We start from the raw sequence: 19,676 nt of genomic DNA, 5'->3' as shown, positions 1-19,676 counted from the left end.
GATTTTTTCTAAATTCATTGATAAAATTAGACATGTATGCTGCATGTGCATGATTCATATTCGACATTGGAATTCAATTCATTGAAATACTATATACATGATTCATATGGGCAAATGGGACATTGGATTTCATCTCACAGATTTAGAAATAATTTTTCATATATAAACTTCATATTCAAAAAAGAAACAGCAAATATATTTTTGTATTAAATAAAAAAAAACAACAGTCAAGTGAAATATACTTCAACATTAATTCTGTAAAGTTCAGATGTATAATTTATGACAGCTTCCTGAACTTTAGATACACGTCTTTATTTTGATAATTCAAAATATCAATTTACTATTGTCATAGAATGGCACCAAGATTTTTTTAAAACTAAATCATATAAAAATAAATGTTCTTTTTACATGAAAGTACAGAAGAAAAAAATTATGGTTTAGATATGGAAGACAAAGAAAATAGATCAAAAATAAATATGGAGGTAAATTTTATGCATACTTCTTAAAAATATACATTGCACATGTATCACATGTATAGCATGTAAAGTTATAGCTACATTGTATGGATGATGATAGAAAAAAAAAAAAAAATACATTTGTATATTACGAAAGTTCAATCATTTCATTTACACCCTGTTTTATCCATTTATAAACATTTTGTTTAATATGGCCATCTTGTATCAGGCTTCAAACACATCTTTTAAAACATTTAATTGTTACTTCATGATCATGTAGCTCTGAATTCACTATACTCCTTTTTTACGTAAAACTTACTGACACAGAGCACAATCACAAGCTCATAAGAGTTGGATGATAACATTATTAACTAGTAATAACATCAGTACGACTTACAGAAAATTCAAAAACATCATCAGTCGCTAACTGTTCCATCGTAGAACCAATATATTTGTTTTGAATGTTTTTAGAGGTAATGAATCCGTTCTGGAGAACTTTACGAGCTCTGACATTGTGATTGTTGTCTTTTGTAACTATGACCTCCGACTTGTCTGTAATGTTTTTAACTTTAAGTTTACTTTTCTTATCTGAAGAACTTGCCTTCCATTTTTTCAATTTCTTGGTGTATTTCTTAATAGCATAGGTTATTATATTGACCATGAACATCCAACTCAAAGCATACAACGCAAAACCACCAATTCTTCCCAACCAATCTGTGTCCTGATTAAAGTAAGAATATAATAAATTGGTACCGACTCCTATTCTAAGACCTCCAAAGAGTAACATGAATGCAGCGTCTACAATTTCACCAAAAACTGTATCATATTTTCCTGTCTCTCTAAGAAACCACCGTAATTGTAACAGTGGATTTGATGCTTCACTTCCAATGATACAAGCAATCAACTCTGTTCCATACCAATGTGTTATTGCACAAACAGACAGACCAGCTATACTCAGTATATGGTGGACTAACATAGGAGGACCTACAATAAAACAGTAAATCATTATGCATGTTATGGTAACTTATGGTTCTAATCAATAGCTATTATGCATGTATTTAACATAAAAATATCACTGCATTTGTTATCTATTCTGACATGACTCAGACTTCTTTTGAGCTGAGTTTTACTGTGCATATTGTTGTGTGTTTGTTTTTTCTACATTGAATTGGCTAGAGGTATAGGGGAGGGTTGAGATCTCAAAAAACGTGTTTAAACAGGCAATTTTTAAGGTTAATCAGGAGTCTTGATTATTTTCATTGCAAATACATGTACAAAAATATACATGCAGCTACAAATGCTCTGTCTACATTTTTGCTAAAATAAGAAAGTTTTACGCAGAAATGAAATTTTGAAAAACATTGTAAAATTAAAATTTAAAAGAAGAGATTGCATCAACTCAAAACTGTTTAAAATTCTGATATATATCAGGAGGGATAAATCAATTTTTTTAAAGGAATTAATGAACAAATAAATTATAATCTAAAAAAATTGTCAGATGCTGAACACAATGCAAGCTTTTATGGTCTGATCTCTGTTCCCCAAAAAGTTGCATCTGGAGACTTACATATATGTACATCCGTCTTTTCATAAGTAGGAAACTATATAATGTATATAATATATGCTTATATTGTAAGATACCATACCTTCTGTTTGATAATATAGGCACCATGACATATCAAAGAGGAAATAACCCAGACATAGACATATTGTCTGTTGTTGTAATGGTGTAGATCTACCCCCTGAAAAATAACACTAAAAAGGTTCATTACACATGTTACAAAAGACAGACTCATTTAAGGATATAAATATTTTTTATAGATTTCACTGATATTACTATGATCATGATTACAGGTAAATATATAGTATGTAGTTCAGCTGTCTATTTTTGGACTGAAAAGTTTTTCCTGTAATTTTTATTTTGCAGAAAATACATATAGTTTTTCTTCACACATTAGATAAATGCATGCAATTAGTGCATGTTGGATGGAGAGTTGTCTCATTGGCACTCATACCACATCTTCTTATTAAGCTTTTATATTGTGATAACAAATTCATAATATCAGTAACATACATTGTTTTAAACATGATGCCATTTTGCCTACTTGAGCAAGAGAAACAAATACGACTGTACCTGCATCCGTGAATGGCCATGGCCCTTGAACAAATGCACACCACAATCCTAGTCCTGTTACAGTTAAGGCATGAAGAGCTGTCACTAATCTCACATTCCATTCATAACTCCTTTTATAATTGACAAGACACAATGTAAAGTATAGCGTACACCAAATACTGGAGTATAGGGCAACTGTTAACATCACATTAGGGGAATCTATCTTATCTGGGTCTTCCATCTTTTGATACCTGAAAAATATGAACAAAAAAGATTGAAATTTTGAGTTCAGTTTAGAGTGCAATTTAATTTTCACATGAAATTATAACAGTTTAAATGATTGAATGGGAAATAGGTCTTACATATTTAATTACCACTTATTTGTATTTTTACAAGTAGCTCCTTAACTTTTCAAGTACATGTACTGAGCTTTTAAAATTTTGGGGTCTGAGCTTTCCTTGATCCATTGTGATACATGTGATTTAACAAAAAATGTTGAATGTTCTAATCCACTTCTCACATGTTTATGCATCCCCTTCACCATGATCACTTTTCATCTTAAAATAATGAACTTAATATTTGTGGCTACATGAAGTTCAAAATATAGATTGACTGGTACAAACTCACTTCTGATTAACAATTAAAATTTCATTTACCATACATGTACATGTACATGTATAATTATTTTGAAGTTTTGGAATCTCAAATGAATAATTACAATTGTCTTATTTTGTTTGCACCATAATCATATAACATTTTTGTCTTCAGGGTATTACTTACCAGCATTGACCAGTACAAATTTGATCAAATTTAAAAAGTGAAATGATAACTTGTGATCATTGTATCTAAATCTGCATATGATGGTTGATACAAATTATACCACAGTAAAACCTATTTAAAATCAACCACTCGAAGACTAATGATTTTGATTGGAAAATAGGATCAACTATTACTGGAATTTCATAAATTGTACTAATAAACAATGATAAAAAGATTAAAATATGAAAACTTTATAAATATAGTGCATTTACAGCTCTATTCTGGATTACACAATGATACAGTTTGGTTTAGATAGGTGTCACTGTAGATTGAATTATCAATTTTTATCTACAAATGTCAGAATAATATTAATATTACAAATTGTAAATAATGTTTCATACTAAGTTGCTGTTCACACATTTAATTTTTCCAATGTAATTGCCAATTAAAATTTTAAAAAAGAATGCTTTAAGAAATATACAGCAATATTTATAATGTAATATTCATTTTAAAGTCACTGTGTCAAACTGTCAGATCAGAGATGAAAATAAGAGGTCATACATCTAGATTAAAAGTGGTAAAAATAGATATCATTGAGAAAGATTGTGCTTACATGTAGACCTAAATTAAAATATGCCTCTGATTTTATTTTAGCTTTCTAAAAAGGTTTTCTTCAAACAGAAATCATTTATAGACACTTTGTAACTAACAAGAATATTCAGCATCATTTTTCAATGAATGATCGATATCTTCATATAAACATGGATAACATCACGAAAAAGTAAATATTATTACATGAACTTGTATAATTATGAAAGTTAATAGATATTTCAATCTTGATTGTCTTACATGTGATACACTTTCACATTGTTGATGCCAAATTATGGTCAAGGTTGTCAACAATTATACAGAGTGCCAGAAAACTATGTTTAACTCAATATTACAACTATTTACACTTAAAATAATAACAGAGCATTATTTTTTTATTCTTCCCATTGTGTTTTCTTTGGTTGCCATGTTGGATGTACACACTATATTTATGATGATCTTTATGAACTTACATGCTTTCTATAAATCATTTTTAAGTTATAAAATACATTTATAATTAAAATGTCAATTGTTCTTGAACAATTGAGAGGTCTTTCCTTTTATAATGTAACATATATGTTGAAATAGACGTAGAATGTATTGAAAAGCTTTAAAACACACTGAAAATCCTTTAAATAAGGTCAAAAACACATAATTCGCTATATGGGACATGACCTTGACCTTTGACCTTTTGACCTTTGTCAAGGTCATTAGTCCCCAATGTCATTGCTGAAGACCCCATGGGTCTAGGACCTTTGGTTATATAGTAAAAGCTGATTTTGTCTTTTCAGAAACCTAAAACAGGATTTATGCCCCTTAAAAAAAGGTCAAATCTCTTCTGTCAAAATATAACAAAGTTGTGCCGTAATGACCCAAACATTTTCCACTATTTAAAACTTCTGTAAGTATAATGGTTTTTGAGTTGTTCTGATAACAAGGTGTTAGGTCAAAGGTCAAGGTCAACATACACATTTGACCTTGAGGTATTTTTGAAAGTCTCATGAATTGTTGATGAATGGTGAAGATCCTAGGTCTCTACGATTTACGGTTTCTGAGTTTTGGTGGTCCACCGACACCGGTTAATTTTCAAAGGGGCATAACCCTACCAATGAGTCGTTGAATCTTTTCGAATCAAATGTAATGAAGAACCGGGGTCTGGTCCTGAACAAATTTCACCCTTCGTTTTTTTTCTATCTATTACGGTTACGGTGTTGGAACGATAACAAGGTTTTTTGGTTTCGGAGGGATTACTCCGAACCGACAAAATATTTCGACTAACAGGGTGAGTTCCGGATAGGTATTCATGACACCGATACAAAGTGAGAACATGAAAGCGACACGCCTTACGGTTTAGGCTGCTAACTTCGTCAAAGTTTGGCGGAAAAAGAATAATAATAAACAGAAGAAATACAGTAAGGTCTTTCCTTATAGAAAAAGGAAAGACCTTAATAAACTATTATTTAATAATCAATGTTTAAAGGTCACCAAAATGTGTTAACATGAAAATTTCAAGTGTTATTCGAACATTACAAGTGTTATTCGGACGATATCTTGAATGACCGAATAACACTGTTAATATCCCAATAACACTTGTAATGACCGAATGGCACTTGCAATTTAAATATTAGCATTTATTGGTGACTTTTAAACATTGAATGATTATTAAATAATAGCTATAGTATATTATCAATGTATTTTATAACTTATATTGGGACGAAGTCCCCAATTATGGTAGAAAAAGAAAAAAAAAAGAAAAAAAATCTGGAAAATTTCCTGAATTTTTCATTCTGCTAATGAACTCAAAATCGTTAACTTTTTTTTCAAATCTACTTCCTGTTCTGGTTTTCCCCGCATTCACACAGAAATCTACTTCCTTTTCCGGTCTTGTTTGCATGAGACTTTGAATAAAATATATATTTATCAGTCTAGTAAAATATAAGATTGGAACTCAATACAAATTCATTGAATTGAAAAATAGTACCATCCCCCTTTTTTTGCAAACTGTCTCCAAAACCTGACATTTGGCCACAGACCACAATTAATTCCTCTATCAGTTCTTTATAACCTTTTGCATCATTAAAAAAATTGCACCATGCACTTTTGTCCAATTTTTTGTGTGTGTAATGTATTGTCCTAGTCCAAATATATATCCAAAATTCAGAAAGATTGAAGCCATCACTTTTACAAATTTAGCCAATACACATCCATACCCCTATTGACAAGTCAAGAGATGTTCCGAAAACTGTAAATATCACCTTTTTGCACTTGACCTAATCACTCATTCCATATCAAAATCAGTTAAAATACAACCTCCAAAAATTTATTTGACCTCTCTTCTTTCATTTCCACCCAAAAAGATTTAAGGAATGAGTGAGGAAAGGAAAGAAAAAAAATTAAGGAAAAATACACTCTAATTAAAAGGAACTATATTCGTGGACAACGAAAAGCGGGGTCATTAATTGTGGTCTTGGGCCTATTAGGAGCCTAAAACTTGACCAATTCTAATAAAACTTGGCATGATTCAAGCTTAGTATATTATAAAACAGGTTACAAAGTTTCGAAGCCATATGATACCAAATAAAAAAAATGTGGCATTTTTTATATCTGAATTTTGGGTGCTGAATTGTGGCGTTGAATTAGAACAATTAAAACTATCAAATTTGAGCTTCTAAAAACCAAAAGATACCAAAACTAACACTTTCTAATGTCTCTATGTATAAGTTAACATCTATTTAAAGCAACAGAAAGCATATTTCATGTATCAGACTTATGCAAAATGGCCAGAAGTTAATTTTATATGAGCCTGTGCCAAAAAATAGAGGTTTTCAATTAGGGTGAGGCCTTATATCAAATGTAATATTTTTCACTTACCACAATTTTCTGAAGTTGTTAAGTTATCAAACAAACTTTAACAGGTTATAAATGTACTTTTGATGGAAATATAAGTTTCAAATAGCATAACGCATGTGGATAAAATGGTCTTTAGCAATGTTATGCTTAAAAAAACAGATTGCCAGTTTAGGCCGTTCCCCACATTTGCATATTTAAAAGCATATAAATGATATGGGAGATGGAGATATACTTCTTTTTGCTAAAATCTGTGCTCAGATATGATAAAACATGGAGCCTGGATGTAACAAGACTGTCACTTTCAACTATATATGCAGACAGTATGGTCTGATGCAAAGTTTATTAACTTTACTGTTTAAAAACTGAATGAAATTTCAGCCTCAAAAGGCCAATATTTAAACCACTAGCTATCCAACAGAAGAAAGTAAAAGGTAGTCTGTGAAACAGAAATGGTTAAGCAACCAGTAATAAGTGTTTTTGATGTAGGTTCAGTGCAATCTGTTTTGGAATACAACTTTTAAGTGCATAGAACTTCATATTTCACCTGCTGCGTATACTGACCGTTAGACTTAGACTATTAAAACAGCACATTTTGCATTCTTTTTATGTTTTTATCTACATTTTTTTGTGTTCAGAGTTCACAAATAAGTTAAACAACTGAAATAAATACCACAAACACAAATAGATATCAGAAAAAAACTGTCAGAGAGAAATTAAGCATGCTGTTTTTGAAAAAATAGTGAAAAAAGTGAAAAAGCTACATTTTAGGCATTTAACCTGAAAAGTGACTTTTTCACAAAATTTCTATCAAATGAAAGTGAAAATCATTTCTTCTCATATAGTTTGACAAATCAATACCAATAGATCATTCAGAAAAGATGCCAAAGTAAAAATTCTAAATTTGCTGAAATGCACCTCTTAGGCCACAGACCACAATTAATTCCTCTATCAGTTCTTTATAACCTTTTGCATCATTAAAAAAATTGCACCATGCACTTTTGTCCAATTTTTTGTGTGTGTAATGTATTGTCCTAGTCCAAATATATATCCAAAATTCAGAAAGATTGAAGCAATCACTTTTACAAATTTAGCCAATACACATCCATACCCCTATTGACAAGTCAAGAGATGTTCCGAAAACTGTAAATATCACCTTTTTGCACTTGACCTAATCACTCATTCCATATCAAAATCAGTTAAAATACAACCTCCAAAAATTTATTTGACCTCTCTTCTTTCATTTCCACCCAAAAAGATTTAAGGAATGAGTGAGGAAAGGAAAGAAAAAAAATTAAGGAAAAATACACTCTAATTAAAAGGAACTATATTCGTGGACAACGAAAAGCGGGGTCATTAATTGTGGTCTTGGGCCATTTCTTTAAATATATTTTACAAGTAGTGTAAGGGAGGTAAATCCAAATATATCCAACATTGTATGTTAAATGTTTTTGAAAATGAGAAAATAAAGGTGGCAGGTAGGTGAAACTTACATAAATGAAGATAAATGAAAAATGAACAAATTGATATTGAATTATATAATTCCAAGGCGGTCTGTTGGCACCAGAAGCGACGAAGTAGCGCAGCTCATCTATTTTGGACGGGCAAATATCCACTTTTTGATGTGGGATGAGCTCTGACGTCCCACGGCCCCAGCTTGTCTGGCAAAACAGTCCTTGGACGTCAGAGTAATCTCGGACTAAATATATAGAAGAAAAGTCCAAATTTCTCTTTCGGTCAGACTTACAATAAAACAGTTTGGCACAGACTGCTAATATTACAAATTTCAAGAGTTAATCAGTCATTACAAGCATTATTCGGATAATAACAGTGTTAATCGGTCATTCGTGTTAACCTTATTCGGATAATTACAGTGTTATTGGGTCATTAGTGTTACCCTGGCTCCTACCTCTCTCCCCACAAAAAAAGCATGTTTCGTATGTTTTATGTATCTTCACATTTTCGCCAGATATATTATCAAGTAAACATCAAAACTTTGCGTAGTACACTTGATCATAACGGTTGTTCAACCGGCAAATAAATAGCAACATCCCCGAAAAATGTTGTAGCAACAAGTTTCCTGGGCCAGTTCAGCATGTTCATGATGTTCAGAGTCAAAGAAGCAATACTCGCACACTTTGAAATGTCATGCGTTAGTCAGATTTATGCAGATATTCAAAAGAAAATAAATCAGAATATAAGTCGCTTCATAAACAAGCATTGAAATGTAAAATAAAGTTATAAACAAACATTATCACCTGCCCAATTTGCCGGAAGTGTAACCTTTCCCATCCGGGCAAAAAGGCAGCTTTTCTTACGTTTTGATTCGTTGATATTCAATTCAGTATATTTATTTCGCTTTTCATTTTATATTCTAAAGAATAATTTGAACTCATACTAAATAAAAGACTAGTATAAAGGATTATTGATACAAAATGAATACATTTCCTTTTTATTTGTTTTCTTCATTTCTGATGCAGTTAATATTGTGACGTAACAATGTTTACACTAGTTACCTGAGAAAATCAGCTGATCGAAAAGTAAGTACATGACCGCGAAAATACAAAATAAACACAGTAAGGCGAACCTGTAGCACGATAAATTTATAATTTGTTGGTTTTCTAACGTGAGTGGACCGTGACATTTGAACAGTCATATGTCCGAAAGCGAGTGGATAACTGTATAACTACATGTATATGTGGTGCAATGCCTGTTTTGGGTGTAATACTAAACAAAATCAAATTGCCCCTATTGCACTAGGATTTGGTTGACTCGAGTGTACAGAATTTTGGATTACACTGGGAACAATATAACCTAACATATGTGTTCCTGGATTACATGAGCTAGTATCTTGTACGGTTTTAGCACTTAAGCATGAGGTATTGACCGCCCCTATAAGCAAGTTAAATCGTGCAGTATTTCAAATAAAAAAAAATCACTTAAAATAAAAATAGAATGAAAGCACATCGAGTCTGATACTACCGTCTGTTATAGTAGTCCGGCTCCGGAAAAACTAGCATTCATGCAGTAGCTATTGAGCACTAAAAGTATTTCAAGCATTTAGAACACAAATAAAAAATGTATGCAACAAAAGTAAAAATGCCAGAGTATATGTACATGATATATAAGACGTGATCTACAGCTTACAACAGATCTGCAGGAGAGACATTGACACGAACTGCCCTCCCAATTACCAACTAAACTTTTGAAATGACCCAAAAGCATTTCTTCTCTCATCTTATTCGGCAGTTCGTTCCATTTTTGGCTCCTGAACATCCGAATGGGTGAACTTCCAATGGGTATGTGTCCTTTCCCTTGGAAAATCAGTTGTATTGTCATTTCTGAAAGACCAATCACAGTTTTTATTTTCGATAAGTTCATGTTAATATAATGGACATTGTTTATTACAATTTGATACACCTCTATTGCAACAGGACAAGTAGGTGTTGGTCAGGTCAAGTTTTCTAACTCTTATAATCGGTTTCCTTTTTTTCGTCATGTTTTTTTTTTTAATAAATGTTGTCATCTTGCTTGTTTCCAAATAGGTAATCCTTTGAATATTAAAAAAAAAGTAATTAGCATCGATCAGAAAAATCATCAGGATATTGCCCGTACTTTCTTACTATTTACCCCTCCATCCATAGACTGACAAGAGCTGTCTCCTGGTTTTATACATATACGTTCATCGATCGGATTTAAGAAATATTAATCAGTTTATCTCCGACCGAAGTAATTTGCCCTATTTTATCTTGGTCTGTCTAATGAAATTAAATATTAAATGTTTCATTGTTTTCAATTTTCTTTAATGTTTCACCTAAAAAAAAACGGTTAAAGAACATTTGATTATTACCTCGATCACAAAAGCGGCCGAAACTATACAGAAAGAAAACTTCAATTCTAAAAGGCCAGTCTCTGAATTACAATCTGCAATATCACCAGTTTATTGTTTCGCCAGTTATGCCGATTCTCTTAACCTTTTTTCTGCACTAATTTTATTGCACATCATCGTGATATATGCGTTTTGAAGTTTTATGGTGCAATTAAATTAGACAATATGATTTTTCCTGCTTGTACTTCCATGCATTTATAAGATTTATATACTTGTAGTGTTATAAATGCGTTTACTTTTCTACATTGGCTAGATGTATAGGGGGCGGGTTGAAATCTCATAAACATGTTTAACCCCACCGCATTTTTGCACCTGACCTAAGTCAGGAGTCTCTGGCCTTTGTTAGTCTTGTATGATTTTTAATTTTAGTTTCTTGTGTATAATTCGGAGTTAAGTATGCCGTCCATTATCACTGAACTAGTATACATATTTTTTAAGGAGCCAGCTGAAGAACGCCTCCGGGCGCGGGAGTTTCTCGCTACATTGAAGACCCATTGGTGGCCTTCGGCTGTTGTCTGCTCTATGGTCGGGTTTTTGTCGCTTTGACACATTCCCCATTTCCTCTCTCAATTTTATTGAAGTTATGTAAAATTGTAAAGTTATTAATTTTTAACTGTTTATGTTAGACGCTTTACGTGATGATACACATTTTGCCGTTTTTTGTGCTAATATATATAATATTACATATTAATGTTTTGTGATACAGCATATTTGACCTTTTGTGGTGTTTGACATTTCAAAGTTGGTTCCCAAGCGCATGCATCGTCACTTGCCGAACCAGAATGTCTTCGGCAGAACAGTTTTACTGGAAGAGGAAGCTTCCAAGGGGTTTCCAAACTCAGCTGGAAAGCATAGGCCGTGCAATCATTAGAGGACAGCCTGATGATGTCTACGAATTTATTGCTGCTTATTTGGAAGGAAAGTTGGTAGCCAGGAATGGTAAGACTTCAAATAATAAGTGTCAATATAGTCAGTTTATTAAACAGAAAAAAAAAACAATTCAGAAATACATAGAAGTCTCTCAAACTTTTTGTTTTCACGACTTAACAAATGAAACGAGCGGCCATGCGTTTCATTAGTATTTTGATTAAAACAAAGAACTATAGAAAAAAAAATGCGTGAGATATGTAAAACAAATCCTGCCGAAGGCCAGTGTTTATCTCAGGGTACTCCGCAGCATCGTCCAACAACAAAAATTGACTGTTATATATGAAATAGCCATAATACTCAGGGAAGTGGCGATAAACTCCAACAATCAATCAATCAATACATTTATGATTAACTTATTAGTAGTAGTGAATATTCCTAATAGTGCTACCTTGCTTCATATTTAACTATGTTTACCAAAACACTTAACTGTTTTCGCTATTTTCCAATTCAATACCGATCCACTTTAAAGACTAAGAGCGAGATCTTATTTTTAATTTAATAATACTTTTAAAAAAAATAATCAATTTATGCAAACGCAGGAAGAAGGTTCTCTCTTCAGGGAAAATCCCAACGAGAAATCTACAATTTTTTTTTTTGAAATAATTTACTTGGATATAATTGTTAAGGTATTAAGATACAAACATGTGTCGTACATCAAAGGAAGGATTACATTCTAATGCTATGTTTATTTATTTGATTTTCTAGAAACATTATTCATTTTCATAGTTTTTCTTGTAAATTAACCATGATAATTACTATTTTAGCTGAACTGAAAGTTTTGCCAGATGTATCATACCTACAAAAAATCCAGAAGAAACGGACAGAAGCAGGTTTGTAAATCTAAAAAAGTAAACGTCACATTATGTAAGATAGTAAGCAAGATAATTTGTGTCTTATCAAAATAGGTCGAAATGGCACTAATTTGAGAACAAAATGCATTTTATATTGGCTGAGTTGTTTATACTCTAATAATAATGACCCGCTTCGAAGGTTGTTACGATATTCTTGTGCAGCAACCCTAAGCCTACATTGATTGATATCTTTGTCAAATCAAGAGCACGAATTCAAGTTGAGAACAAAATGCATTTTATATTGGCTGATTTCCTGTATAATCAAACATTTTTCCCTGAAAAGGGTGTGGGGGCTGGCCCCCTCTTAATCCGCCTCTGTGTTTTCATTTACGAGGTGATGGTTCATTGATAGTGAATATTTGGTTTCATTAGAGACATATAATACAATGCATTTCTGATTTTTTTTTATATGCACGCGTCCACGACAAACGTATTATGGCATACCTTCCTGTTGGTCAAATCTTCCAAATACATCCATATACTATAGCTATAGCTTTTTAGCTGTATTGGATCTTTACGAAAGTTTGACGGTTTCATAAAGTCGGGATCCATTTGTATTTTGTAATTTTCAGATTTGTCCATGCATACATAGTTATGACCATGGATAAGCAGCATATTTTGGGAATACCAATAGGTACTTTCTCCTTTAGTTATGAGTTTTTTTACGAAATGTTTGAATAAAAAAAGGCGTGATCCACTTTAACCGAAGTAATTTTCTGAATAACAATACTTTATTTGTCTCATATCTCTTGAAGCCGAATTCATTTGAACGACCTTAACACTTTTTCACAATGTTTATGTTTATGGAGACAAATTTTCTTTCGATTTTTTTTTCAGTTGTCAGATTTTTCGTTGACTGATTCTTCCCCTTGACATTTTTTTAGAAATTACGTAATTTTCCTCTGTAATAAAGATAAGCTGTCGCATACGGTGGAAAATGATGGTAGTTTACACATCCAACTTACCCCCCCCCCCCCCCCCCCCCCCCCCCACCTCCCCCACTATAATTGTAACCAGATTTCTTTATTATATAAAAATGAATTTAAAGGAAATACTTTTTAAAGTAGGACATTCCGAGAGTAACTATTTTATCCATAGGAAGTATGAATATATATCTCTCTAGAATATGCAGTAATGGCATAAGGCTACATTGTCTCTTTGACATTTATCACAACTTGATTGTACTCTGTACGATTTATGCTTTCAAAAGTAAGATAAGTTCCATGGTCACCATCATAAATTGGTTGATCATTGGCTGATCCAGGGGAGGGGTTGCGGGGTTTAGAAACCTCCCTTTTTCGACTATCAATGCTTTAGAATGGGATATATTGTTGGAATCCCTATTTTATCCTCGATTTGAACCTTCTTTTTTGACGCTAAATGTTTTTGAATGGGAACATATGGTTGGAACTCCCCTTTTGTCCTGTGCTGGAACCCCTTTTGAAAATTGCTGGATCCACACCTGCATGTTGATTGTATTAATGTCCAGTTTCATAACCCACTAAACTCTACCATCAAACTCGCATGTCATCTTTCTTAAGTTGTACTGTTAGACCACTGTCCCAGGTGAGGGAGGGTTTGGGATCTTGCTTACATGTTTTAGCCCGCCACGTTCTGTATGTATGAGCCTGTATTCAGTGGTTGAAGTTTGTTTATGTGTTACATATTTGTTTTTCGTTCATTTTTTGTACATAAATTAGGCTGTTCGTTTTCTCGTTTGAATTGTTTTACATTGCATTTCGGGGTATTTTATAGCTGACTATGCTGTTTGGGCTTTGCTCATTGGTGAAGCCCGAACGATGACCTATAGTTGTTAATTTCTGTGTCATTTTGTCTCTTGTGGACAGTTGTCTCCTCGGCAATCATACCACATCTTTTTTATATGTCAACCTCTTCGATATTGTTACCAGTTATGTCTGGTTTCTGGCTTTGTCACTTACTGTCCGTTGATTCCTGTAAACGGTAGCAGATGCGTACCCTGCCTATCTCCCTGACTTCTGATATCGTTAAGGAATATAGGTATACCTTCCTTCATTCTTTCTGCAAATTGTCATAGACCTGTATAAGTGTTTTCCTTTAGCCATAGTATAAAGAAAGTACATAGTAATTTACTATACACAAAACACTTAAGTTGTACATGATGGCATTTATATCTTATGTTTTGTTTTGCGGTTTCTAGATATGAGAGAAGTGTCAAACGATAGAAAAATAAATGGCATATTGGGAACAGTATTTTCTTTTGTGTTCGCTTTATTAAAAGAAATTTTATTTCAATACTTTAACCCATATAGGCTATTTACTTTACTTACTAGTTTACCTAAGATGTTCAACTTAGATACAGTAAGTAATGATCATTGAATTAAGTAGAAATAAAGTTCCTTTTCCGATTACATCGATGAATGCGGATGCACTTGATACATATAAAAATCTGCACATGTATATATATACACACACAGTCTGATTAACGTATCTTCCAGCTTTTTGTTTTCCCTTTGGTTCATCATACTTTGACTCTTATTATTGGAGAGTCTGTCATTTCATGCATGTGGGATACATTTGTTACACGTGTGCCAGATACCACAGCAAGTCACTCAATGAACGTGCGAGGGGGAAAGTTTTACTGATTAATTGTTAAGATATTGCCTAAGAAGTTAATATTAGATACAGTGTGTGATATCGTAACCAACTTAATATTAAAAGAGGATAATTTAACTAAAAATGGGAGGAATATTTTCAAAGTTTCGTTCAGGAGGTGAGTGCACTGATTTAATTGACACACACACATATAGGTATCAAAACAATAACCTAGACTGTACCCATTTTACGTCAATATCATATTAAATAAATTGTGCTATACTTTCAATGACCATTAAGACTTACACCAAGGAGCGGCCACTCGAGACCCTCATTATCGGGTACTCATGGTGGTTCATCATTCTGTTGACATATACTTTTCCAAAAGGATCTTACATGTCGATCTATAAGATATTAGTATTTTTTATGAATGAAATAAGCCCGGCTTGGTTTTCTTACATGTCAGACGGGGATTAGGTTTATTTGATCACTTTTTTATTTACTGACTTGATTAAAATGTTATCTTAACATGTGTACGTATTGACTTACGATTGATCACAGGTTAACGTGCCATATAATTTGTGCACAAAGTTTTTAGGGACCTTTTTGTTAAGTGCACGTTTGTATGACTAATGCCTGAGATAGACAATCATCGTTACCATCTGTTAACCATTATGTTATGTCTATGTGATATAAGATTATTTAATGGGATTCATATGTATACAATGTTAGACAATACAGGCAGCCTCAAAACAAAATCGGATTTTTTAATGCTTGTCGTTTTGTTTTTTTTGTCATTGAATTTAATATACCATCCTTGGTCTCATCCTTACACTTTCACGTGTTGCCTCATTTTGAATTCTTTGAATTCTTTCTTTCTGTGTCTGTTATCTGTCTGTAATTTCTTCAACACATTAGAACTTAGTCATCATACACTAATGTTGTTATAAAAACACGTGTAATGATGATATACTTGAACGAAGTATGCGAATTCCGATTAGTAATACGGTATATAGTTTTTGATGGTCGTTCTTCACCAATTTATGTTGTACTTTTCAGACAAAACGATCGAGTCAATCCTAGAGTCAATCGAAGTATTTCGGTTACTAACTTGTGCTTAATACAATGAATGTAATTAAACAAAAGTCAAATTCTATATACTAGAACTCTGAATTTGGTTAACCAATTGAAAAGTCGATTTTAGTTGAATCTTTGAATTACAATGATAAGGTACAAAGAACAATAAACAATACCTTTACTGTTTTGCATTTTCATCCAGAAAAGAAGTTCAATGAGCTATAGTATTCCATTTCAAGTCTTTATTGCTTGTTGTTGTCATTTTTCCGATTGAACTTGTCGAAAATCAAATCTGTAATTTCATTTGTACATGTTATTTTTAAACTGTATAGTTTTCCCTTTATGAAACTCTATCCACAAAAATGGAAAAGGAGACTACCTGACCTATCCTCTTTTATAAGAAAACGCATTAAAACCCGACTTAGAGTAAAATATCGTCAGTCAGAATCCCCGATTGAAAAATTGGGAGAATTCCGAACCTAGACTGTCTATGTGGATTCGCCTATAAAGACAAAAGAAAAGCAAATATGTAGCTGGGAAGTAATGTGTCATTTGTTTCTATTTCGACAAAAAAAAATCAGTATAGAATAAGAATAAGAATAGAATATTTTAGTATATGTTAACGTATACGTGTTCCGCTTTACATTAGCTTCACTGGAAACTTAGTTATAAACAATGTCATAATATCTGTTCCTATATACAACTTATTCCGTTAGGAACATAGTTACACTGTTATATTTATTCCAGAACATTTTTTTCCTTTTGAAACTTGTATTATCAAGTAATTTCTGTTTCATGACAACTGAAGCTAAAACGTGTATGGTCTGAGAGACAGTCTTGAAAATACCATTTAAATTCAGCACGTTAGGTAAAATTTATATTTGTAGGTATTTTAAGCCTCAAATATTACTCAAATCCCTCTTCGGGTCCTATTCTAACCTGTTAAGAGGTTTAAAGATTAGAATAGAGTATATTGGGGGTAAAGGGCAGAATAAAGGGGGGGGGGGTAGAGAAAAATAGACAATACAATAGAATATAAAATAATGGACAAAGTAAAAAAAAAGAATAGAGAATATTGGCTCTTAATCTAATAAAAAGACAAATAAATAGAACGGAAAGACCCCATCCAGACCTTCGTCAAATTTGATATATTTTTGCACCAACGATTTATGTATACACATTATCATAAAAGTTCAATAGTAAAATACACATGTCCTGGTCACCGAGATTGATATGTATGTTTTCTGTTCAGTAATAAAATATACAATTTTCAAGGACAGGTAAGATAAAGGTAATGTCTCTGTCGTTCGTTTCCATTCATAAAATAAGTCGGTCAGATTGTCAAAGGGAGATAATTTTTCCCGGGGTTTTATTATCCAGCTTCGTAAGTTACATTTATCTAAGATCTTATGCTCCTCAAAAAGATAAAACATCGAGATTTTTTTTAAAGATACTGATAACAAAGTAAGTTTTTTTATAAGTTAAGTACTGTAAAAAAATCTGTAGTACTCTACATGAGACTAGTTCAGCGGTGATCGACTAGTCTAAATTCACATGCATATAAATAAGCGGAAGAGTTTGAAACTGGGAGTGTTATTAGATTTAGCCAACAAAGAAAGTCGATTTTTCAGTAGATTCTCTAAACAAAATTTTATCTGAGGTAAGATATATGAATATTTAAAAAGAACTGTCTTTTTTTTTAATTTTTAAATAATAGTTTTATCACTATTTATACGTGTTGATATTCTCTGGTTTTGTTTAATTGATGTTAAAACTGACCAGTTTCTCACGTAAGCATAGTTTTTGTATTCTATAGGCAGGTAGTACACATTTATTCAAACTTTTTCAGTGGAAAATATTTATTTTATTTATCTATTGCTTTTTTTGTGAGGGGGGGGGGGGGGGGTTTACTATAACTTTTGTTAAAATGCCACGGAAAATGTCAATTAAATTGTCCAAAGAAATTTTGGATTAAGTTGGTAGAAAATTTAATTTCCAAAATGTATATTTTAGTGAAAATAATATGTTCATCAATAATATCGGTTTATATTCTTGGCATATATCTAAAGTGTTTTGATATGTACGAGGTTGACGTAATTTGCTTATCCAGACTTCTCTAGTGACCTTGAGTCCTGCAGAAATACTTGTATCGGAGTGTTACCTCAGTAAATACCTGTATCAATACAAGTTTGTATGTAATGGTTGTCCAAGTGATTTTTACATTCATTGTTTCACAGTTTCGTTTGGTGTTTGGTTGGATCTTGGATGTTGTCCACTTTCGTCAAATAACAGGTAAATAAATAGGGTTTTTTGAACACTTGATCAAACTGGTCCGAAATTTGAGATATTTTTGATTTTGATAAGTATAAGATATAAAAGTATATATATATTTAATTTTTCTTCAATTGGTCGTGCAATTTTTACTTCTGAAACCTTAGTTGTTCATTTTGACAGAATTGATGACATCAGAAATATGATATTCTACTTTTACATGCATTAACGTTTTGTTACAAAATTATCTCCGGTAATTACAAAAATTGAAATGTCATTAATATATAATCTATGTTTAAATTTCAACTGGTTATTTCTATTTGATCTCTTTTCTCTAATTTCATTGGGGGGGGGGGGGGGATAGAGGGGGTTTATTTATACAGTACTTACATTTTTTTACAATCACGTGAATTTGTAATAAATGGTTTGAAAAGAGGGAGTGACATAAGTAGATATATAGTTAAAATAAAACATTTTTCACCAATTAGAATTGTGCTTGCGTTTTTCGCAGGAATAACAAATAAGAGCTGCCTGAAATCTGCCGGTATCAAACTTCCTGGGAACATGCTGTGTGATGCGATACCACTTCCTTTTTACCGAATACTAATGTATTGTCTCACATGTTGGTCGTATGTGACATCTAACCGCATTCTTCTCAGGAACTACAAATCAAGGGTGTCTGAAATTTTGGAACAATCTTCATGTGAGCATGTTATATCTTGAGGTGCATCAATCGGAATTGACTTCTCGTTTGTTTCAATAACATCAACGGTTGATTACTATTTCGTGTTTATGTGTAAATCTCTATCCTACATAGGAGATTGTGTATATTTAATCTGTCAATATGTCTGTCTGTCTCTTTTAAAAGCAAATGTGAATAATCGAAAATCTCAAAACATGTTCGTAACGATAGAGCGACATTCTTGAGAATCGCCTCACGAAATGTGCAAATATACAAGTTTACCCATTTTTCAAGTTACAGTCGCAGAAGTCATATATTGATTCTATCCTACGGCGGCGTTAACTATTTATTTATAAAAAGCTTTATATTTCAGCAGGTAAAAGACCTACATGCTTCATGAATTTTGTATATTGGTTGATGGTTTAAAGTTGCATGCAATCATTTATCAATTGTCATTTCTTGGATCAATGGTCAAGGTTTAAGTTTCGTGGTCAAGTCATGCAGTATCTGAAATAAGTAAAGGGTCAACTTTATTTGGTGTATGTAACGATTGTGATCTGACCTTGTTTCATCTTCATACTTCATTGGTTAATGTAAGGTTTCTGATCTTCTATAAGCTATAGGCCATAATAGGGCAACA

The 19,676-nt window shown here is 32.4% G+C and overlaps 2 protein-coding genes across 7 annotated transcripts in view; one reads left to right on the top strand and one right to left on the bottom strand.

Annotated features, from left to right (window-relative positions):
• Positions 1 to 692: 692 nt before the first annotated feature.
• Positions 693 to 9,145, bottom strand: LOC139524713 (TLC domain-containing protein 5-like). 2 transcript variants are annotated; one of them, XM_071319734.1, is made up of 4 exons: positions 9,021 to 9,145; positions 2,590 to 2,819; positions 2,102 to 2,197; positions 693 to 1,439 (listed from the first exon to the last, which is right to left on the bottom strand). In XM_071319734.1, exons 2-4 carry the CDS (start codon positions 2,807 to 2,809, stop codon positions 823 to 825), a joined length of 933 nt encoding a protein of 310 aa, XP_071175835.1. In that variant the 5' UTR covers positions 2,810 to 2,819; positions 9,021 to 9,145; the 3' UTR covers positions 693 to 822. The 2 variants fall into 2 exon arrangements, with proteins under 2 accessions (XP_071175835.1, XP_071175836.1); XM_071319735.1 differs by lacking the exon at positions 9,021 to 9,145 and adding an exon at positions 3,349 to 3,424.
• An 80-nt stretch (positions 9,146 to 9,225) lies between these two features.
• The window catches only part of LOC139524711 (cell surface glycoprotein 1-like), an 18,741-nt gene continuing 8,290 nt past the window's right edge, over positions 9,226 to 19,676 (top strand). The window contains exons 1-3 of one of the 5 annotated variants that reach the window (XM_071319725.1): positions 9,226 to 9,302; positions 11,358 to 11,590; positions 12,346 to 12,411. In XM_071319725.1, the coding sequence (XP_071175826.1) occupies positions 11,434 to 11,590; positions 12,346 to 12,411 (223 nt within the window). In that variant the 5' untranslated portion in view covers positions 9,226 to 9,302; positions 11,358 to 11,433. Of the gene's footprint in view, positions 9,339 to 11,357; positions 11,591 to 12,345; positions 12,412 to 14,811; positions 15,185 to 17,591; positions 17,744 to 18,197; positions 18,376 to 19,676 lie in introns of those variants that run through there. The other 4 variants (XM_071319726.1, XM_071319728.1, XM_071319729.1 and 1 more) reach the window with 4 other exon arrangements.

The sequence above is a fragment of the Mytilus edulis genome, chromosome 5 (genome assembly GCF_963676685.1).
Source record: "Mytilus edulis chromosome 5, xbMytEdul2.2, whole genome shotgun sequence".
Lineage (NCBI taxonomy): Eukaryota > Metazoa > Mollusca > Bivalvia > Mytilida > Mytilidae > Mytilus > Mytilus edulis.
Note: the sequence above shows the minus strand (reverse complement) of the source record. Positions and strands in the feature narration are given on the sequence as shown.

Excerpts from the sequence above, each read along its gene's own strand:
- LOC139524713 (XM_071319734.1), bottom strand. The coding sequence starts at position 2,809 with ATGGAAGACCCAGATAAGATAGATTCCCCTAATGTGATGTTAACAGTT. Across the intron at positions 2,198-2,589 it reads ATGGCCATTCACGGATGCAG|GGGGTAGATCTACACCATTA; the intron begins GTACAGTCGTAT and ends GTTATTTTTCAG. Across the intron at positions 1,440-2,101 it reads CCTATATTATCAAACAGAAG|GTCCTCCTATGTTAGTCCAC; the intron begins GTATGGTATCTT and ends GTTTTATTGTAG.